Here is a 6,000-nt window from a genome sequence, read left to right on the forward strand (position 1 = left end):
ATACTAAGATTATAGATGCACCTCAGGAAACATTATTAAATAATATTTTTCCCCTTGACCGCTCATTACCCTTTAATTTATAGATATTTCATTATATGCAAATAATGAACTTTAAAATAGAAAAAGTTACGAATTATAAATTAACTTTGATTCAAAGATTCAGTGTGTCAAGCTTAGTTAATGCATTAGGTATCATAATTTTACAATACAGGATTTTATCAATTAATTTACCGGGAAAATGCTGCAGCCGCTTTATTTTTGAAATAGATCATTTAGTTCTGAAGCAGTTTTGTGAAGCTAATGGTGTTTAATACTGTAAAGTTGCTGAAGTAATCTGTATCGTAAAAAGCACTATCTATCTATCTGTCTGTCATCTGTCTGTCTGTCTGTCTATTCATCCATCTATCTGTCTATTATCTGTTTCTATTTATCTCTGTCTGTCCGTCTATCTCTCTATCATCTGTCTGTCTGTCCGTCTATCTCTCTATCATCTGTCTGTCTGTCTGTCTATTCATCCATCTATCTGTCTATCATCTGTTTCTATTTATCTGTCTGTCTGTCCGTCTATCTCTCTATCATCTGTCTGTCTGTCTGTCTATTCATCCATCTATCTGTCTATCATCTGTTTCTATTTATCTGTCTGTCTGTTTGTCTAAACTTGACTAGCAGGAGTCAAGGCTGTCTGTGTGTTTTTCAGACTGCTGAACAGGAAGTGGTCTACCTCTTCATCCCCACTCCAGCAGTAGGAGCTCTCATCGGGAAGAAAGGGCAACACATTAAAGAGCTGGCACACTACGCTGGAGCCTCAATAAAAGTGAGACACTTCTGATTCCCACTGCAGTTCACTCTCATTGCAAACATTAACCAGTTTTGAACAAAGCTTGAATGAAAGAATGGTTTGAACCAGATTATATTATATTGCTTGTTATTCAGGACTATAAAAACCTTGATATGTTCTACTGTTTTGGGCCATCTAATGGAACTGCTTCACCAGTGTTGCATTGTCTCTACAGCTTACGTTTGTTGATTTAAATGTTTTTGTGCCTTGCAAACTTTTCGAATTCTAAATGATTTATTGTGAATTCTGCTCCAAAGTAACAGTATTTAGCTGATTGACAGCTGTGGTTTTATCTAAATTATGACTTGTGATTAGACAAATGTAAATGGAAAACAATCAGTAATATTTGAATTGTGTTCATTTGTTTTCCATGAAAAAGTGTTGTATAATGTAGACTTGAGCTGTACACGCTATAAAAAGTGATGACCTGCAATTGTTACCTTAAAGAGCTATCTCTAACTGGCATTAACCTGTAAAATTTAGTTTTGCTGCTATATATATATATATTGATGTATATAAGTTGGTTCATTGATGTTAAATAATATTTTTGACTTGAATAACTTCATTTAGATTTTTAGGTTACCAATTTTTTTCTGTGTATTCAGGGATCACTGCACACTTGTAGCAGTTTAAGTGGTCTTTTGTACTCATCAAGACAGAACAAAAAAAAAAGTGGTGTTTTGTGTCACTGCAGATTGCAGCACCAGACAACCCTGATGATCCTGAGCGGATGGTCATTATCACTGGACCACCAGAGGCTCAGTTTAAGGTAAAAGCCATCATTCAGTCATTTAGGCTCCTTATCTTCAGGGTACAAATACCGCTAGGCAGGACCCGGGGTGTTTTACATTGATCTCTATATTCATCCCTCATTTCTCCTTTACTCATCTGTGTATGTGTGTGGCTGTAGGCACAGGGGAGGATATATGGGAAGTTGAAAGAGGAGAATTTTTTCAATGCTACGGAAGAAGTGAAGTTGGAGGCACATATAAAAGTGCCTTCGACCGCCGCTGGACGAGTCATCGGGAAGGGTGGCAAAACGGTATGTGTGCTTTGTGTACATGTGATCGGATCACCAAAGACATGTTAAAACTTGAGACAGATTGTTATTTACACTTGATAGTAGCACAACACTTGAAATCAGATTTTGAAGGAACTGTTACTGAAAATGTTACTTTGTGAAAATAAAACTACACACACAAAGTCAGAAAATTGCTTTCAAATGCTTCCAAATTTGAATCTAACCACAAACGGGTTAAATAAAATGAGTCATTTTAGTCACTTACATTGACTTAAGTAATTAGTAAATCTCGGTAATAGGTTGTTGAGCAACACTTAGGAATCATGAAGCACTGCTCACTTGTGATTGCAGTGTTAATTCCAGTTCTATATGCAATCTGTTTGTGTGACCTCTGACCTCTTACCAACCACAGGTCAATGAGCTGCAGAATCTCACCAGTGCTGAGGTCATTGTACCACGGGACCAGATACCAGATGAGAATGATGATGTGGTTGTAAAGATAATTGGACATTTCTTTGCCAGTCAGGTATGATTTTGACATTTTCCCAGCCTTTAAACTCTTTGCGTTTATTTGAATTTGACTAAAACATCAGGGTCATACCAGGTCACCGCTGAAAAACCATGGGTGCAGCAGTATCATATTGTATCATAACTAGTTACCTAGCTGGGGACTACTTTCAGGCGCTGCGTAATATCATTGCGCCTGCTGCACTCATGGTACAGCAGCAAAGTTCCTTGATTATTACGCCAGAATGATAATATAGTTCCTAGCCATATCGGCCTAGAAAATCGCAACTTTTCATTTTCCGTCAGTCTTAATACACGATGTAACTACAGGAGAGTCAAATTTTAAATAGGAAAATTATCGAAACTGGTAATTTTTGAGCGAGATGCTAACGGTCTAATCCGATTCAATGATCTATGCTAAGCTAAGCTAAAAGTGCTTCCAACAGACCGGAGATCGGCTGAATGGATTCAAAAACAGTAAAACTCCACGGGAGTTGTAAAATGAGCCTATTTCCAAAAAAAGTGGAGTGTTCCTTTAAGTGTTCCTTTAACTACTACTGGGTTGTACTGCTCACTGTGTTTTGCTTTTGTGACCAGTTGTTCCTAAGTAGAACAACCTGAGTAGAAATATTATCTGATCAATATTAATTCTTTTTTTTTTTTCAATCTTGGTATCAGCTTGTTAATACAGTACTGGTACATTTGACTTTCCTGTTTTAGACTCCTCACTCTCTCATTGTGAACATAAATCAGTTTTGAGGCTTGAATGAAATAATGGTTTGGGCTTGACTGTGTCCAAAGGCTTGTTATTCAGGATTACATACGATTTGTTGAGGTTCTTAAAATATTATCTGTTGATGTAAATAATGTATTTGCATGTGCACCCCAGTCACCTTTTGTTTACGGTGTGTTTGTTTGCAGGCTGCCCAGCGCAAGATAAGGGAGATTGTTCAACAGGTCAAACAGCAAGAGCGGAAGCACCAACAAATGGTGCCGACACCCTCAGAACCATCAGAATGATCAGCAGACGCCTGCAAGCAGCAGCTAATGAATGTAGCTCATGCGAGGACAAATCGAAATTGAAGAAAGAATTCAAGAAATAGACAAAGGGAGAGTGAGACAGAGCGGGAAACAGAGAGAGGCAGAAGGTGACGAAGAGGACCAGCAGTTTAAAACAACCAAAGAACTGAAAGCACAAAAACATTTGGTCATGCAGATATGAATGAGGATGATTGAGAGCGTTATCAGGTCAGAGATCTTTTTATGACCACGGACCTGATATTTCAGATTGACCTCTTTGTGTTACTGATTAAGCTGATTAAGCATAATGAAGATTTGTGCACTGTGAAGTAGACTGCTGGATGAGGACTTGCACGTCCGTACCTGAATGTTGCAGGTCTAGTTGTGCATTAGATCGACTCATTTATTAGGAGATATAATAAATTGCACAGCAATATATTAATAAGATTCTAAAAAACAATTCTATTGGTTTATTCAACAATTTTCTTTGGAATCTCATTTCAGGCTATTTAATGGGAGATCAGATTTTTTTGTTGACCTTTTCTAGTAACGAATTAGTACGGCACGGTAACTAAAAGCATTAAGTGATGTTACAAAGGATCGTACATGTAAAAGAGTGCTTGCTGTGTGCCAGCATTTCACTTCCAGTGCCTCTTTTCCACTGCTGAGTCTTAAGCATTTCTCCTCTGCTTGTTGCCCTGTTCTCTTTTCTCTTTTTAAATTAATTTTGTTTTCCTTAAATCCTGTTCCTGATTTATTCGTCACACAAAATAAGAGCTGTTTGTGTGCCAACTGTAAAAAAAAAAAAAAAAGAGGTAGATCTAGATCATCTTAATTTGGGAATCTAATGTTGATATCCCGTACCCCCATGTATTACTCCTTACACTACTGTTCTAAAGTTTGTGGTCAGTATGATTTTTTTTTTTTATTTAAAAAAAATTATAATCTTTTCTGCAAGGATGCATTAAATTTCTCAAAAGTGACGGTAAAGACATTTATAATGTTGCAAAAGATTTATATTTTAAGATTTATTTATCTGTTTTAAAACTTTTTTAACTTAAAAGAAGAATCCTGAAAAGAAGTATGGTTTCCACAAAATATGAAGCGGTACTTCATATTTGTTTTTTCAACATTGATTATACGGTAATAAATGTTTCTTGAACGGCAAATCAGCATTTTAGACTAATTTCTGAGGGATCATGAGACACTGAGGACTGTAGTAATGATGCAGAAAATTTAGCTTTGCATCACAGAAATAAATTACTTTTTAAAGTATATTCGCACAGAAAACAGTTATTTTAAAGGGGTCATCGGATGCGACATGCACTTTTACAAGTTGATTGAACTGAAATGTGTGTTGACAGTGTGTGTACACAACCACCCTATAATGATAAAGATCCACCCAGTGTTTTTTTTTTATCTAAATAATTTCCCTGTGACGTCACACAGACCCAGGCTGCTCCCACGATTGTTGATTGACAGTAGCGTTTTACCTTAGACCCGCCCTGAGTGAACTGTTATCAGTCCGCCATTGTTTCAATGCTGGAGCAGATGTAGACAAGAATGGCTCCGAAGTGATTGAGGTGTTTTGTTGTTGGATGTAATAATGAACATAGCAGTCGTCATTTACTCCCAATATCTGAGCTGCTGAGGACACAGAGGATTACTTTCGCTTTTGAAGGGAATGCATCCTCCAATCTACCTAAATGCGTTTATGTTCACACAAATCATTCGTGATCCAGCTTCACCTACAGAAGTGAGTATAAGGTTCTTTTATGAATCTTTGCAAATCACTTTTCCTAATAATGTTCTAGTTAGCAAGTTCTGCGGCTAAAGGAAACAGTATCATGAGAACGGCTCCTCACCCCACGGAAGAGAGGGGCGGGGTTAGTATCCCTTTGCATTTAAAGGAACATGGACTAAAACGGCTTGCTGAAAACAGCTGATTTTGACAGGGTAAAAAGGTTGTTGTTTTACACTACCATTTGTGCAATTTTAACCAAAGCATGTTATAGACTTTTCATTAAGACCCTAAAGAATCATATCAACTTTTGGAAAATAGGCATCCGATGACCCCTTTAAATTATAATATTTCAGAATATTACAGAAGATTAACAAAATCTTACAAGCCTAAACTTTTGAATGGTAGTGTACGCACATGGAAAAAGGTGAATTTCGTGTTCAATCTGCACCTTGTCTGTAGGTCCTGTAACGGGAGCCCATGGGAGTCCTTGAGGTCTTCCTGACACTCGTGAATGTATATGATGCAAACGCCTTCTGCAAACATGTACTTTCTGTGTAGCAAATATAATTTCTCTTTCCCCCCTCTGATTTCACGTGCTAAGATGAGTGCACACAAGTGTGTTTGCATTAGGGAATGTATGCATAGACCGAGACAACATAAATGTCTACAAATGCATTTTTGACAAGAGAAGAGCAAAGCCAAGACAATTTTTTTTTAAATTGTTTATAAAGACGTCCCATTTTTTTCGTAATATACAAAGGTGATGTGATTGGTGAGGTATGACGTAATGTTACACATCCAAAAGGCTAATGGAATAAAAAAAAAAAGTACTGTATATAGGTGACATTTCAAAAATATTGGTTTTAGTAT

At 37.0% G+C, this 6,000-nt stretch overlaps 1 protein-coding gene across 5 annotated transcripts in view; it reads left to right on the forward strand.

Moving 5' to 3' along the window:
- The window catches only part of LOC306872804 (insulin-like growth factor 2 mRNA-binding protein 2), a 29,601-nt gene extending 25,419 nt beyond the window's left edge, over positions 1-4,182 (forward strand). For all 5 annotated transcript variants that reach the window (XM_079421652.1, XM_079421650.1, XM_079421653.1 and 2 more), the window contains exons 8-12: positions 698-814; positions 1,533-1,607; positions 1,749-1,880; positions 2,272-2,385; positions 3,288-4,182. In XM_079421652.1, the coding sequence (XP_079277778.1) occupies positions 698-814; positions 1,533-1,607; positions 1,749-1,880; positions 2,272-2,385; positions 3,288-3,386 (537 nt within the window). In that variant the 3' untranslated portion in view covers positions 3,387-4,182. The remainder of the gene's footprint in view (positions 1-697; positions 815-1,532; positions 1,608-1,748; positions 1,881-2,271; positions 2,386-3,287) is intronic.
- Positions 4,183-6,000: the final 1,818 nt, after the last annotated feature.

The sequence above is a fragment of the Barbus barbus genome (genome assembly GCF_936440315.1).
Source record: "Barbus barbus genome assembly, chromosome: 7".
Lineage (NCBI taxonomy): Eukaryota > Metazoa > Chordata > Actinopteri > Cypriniformes > Cyprinidae > Barbus > Barbus barbus.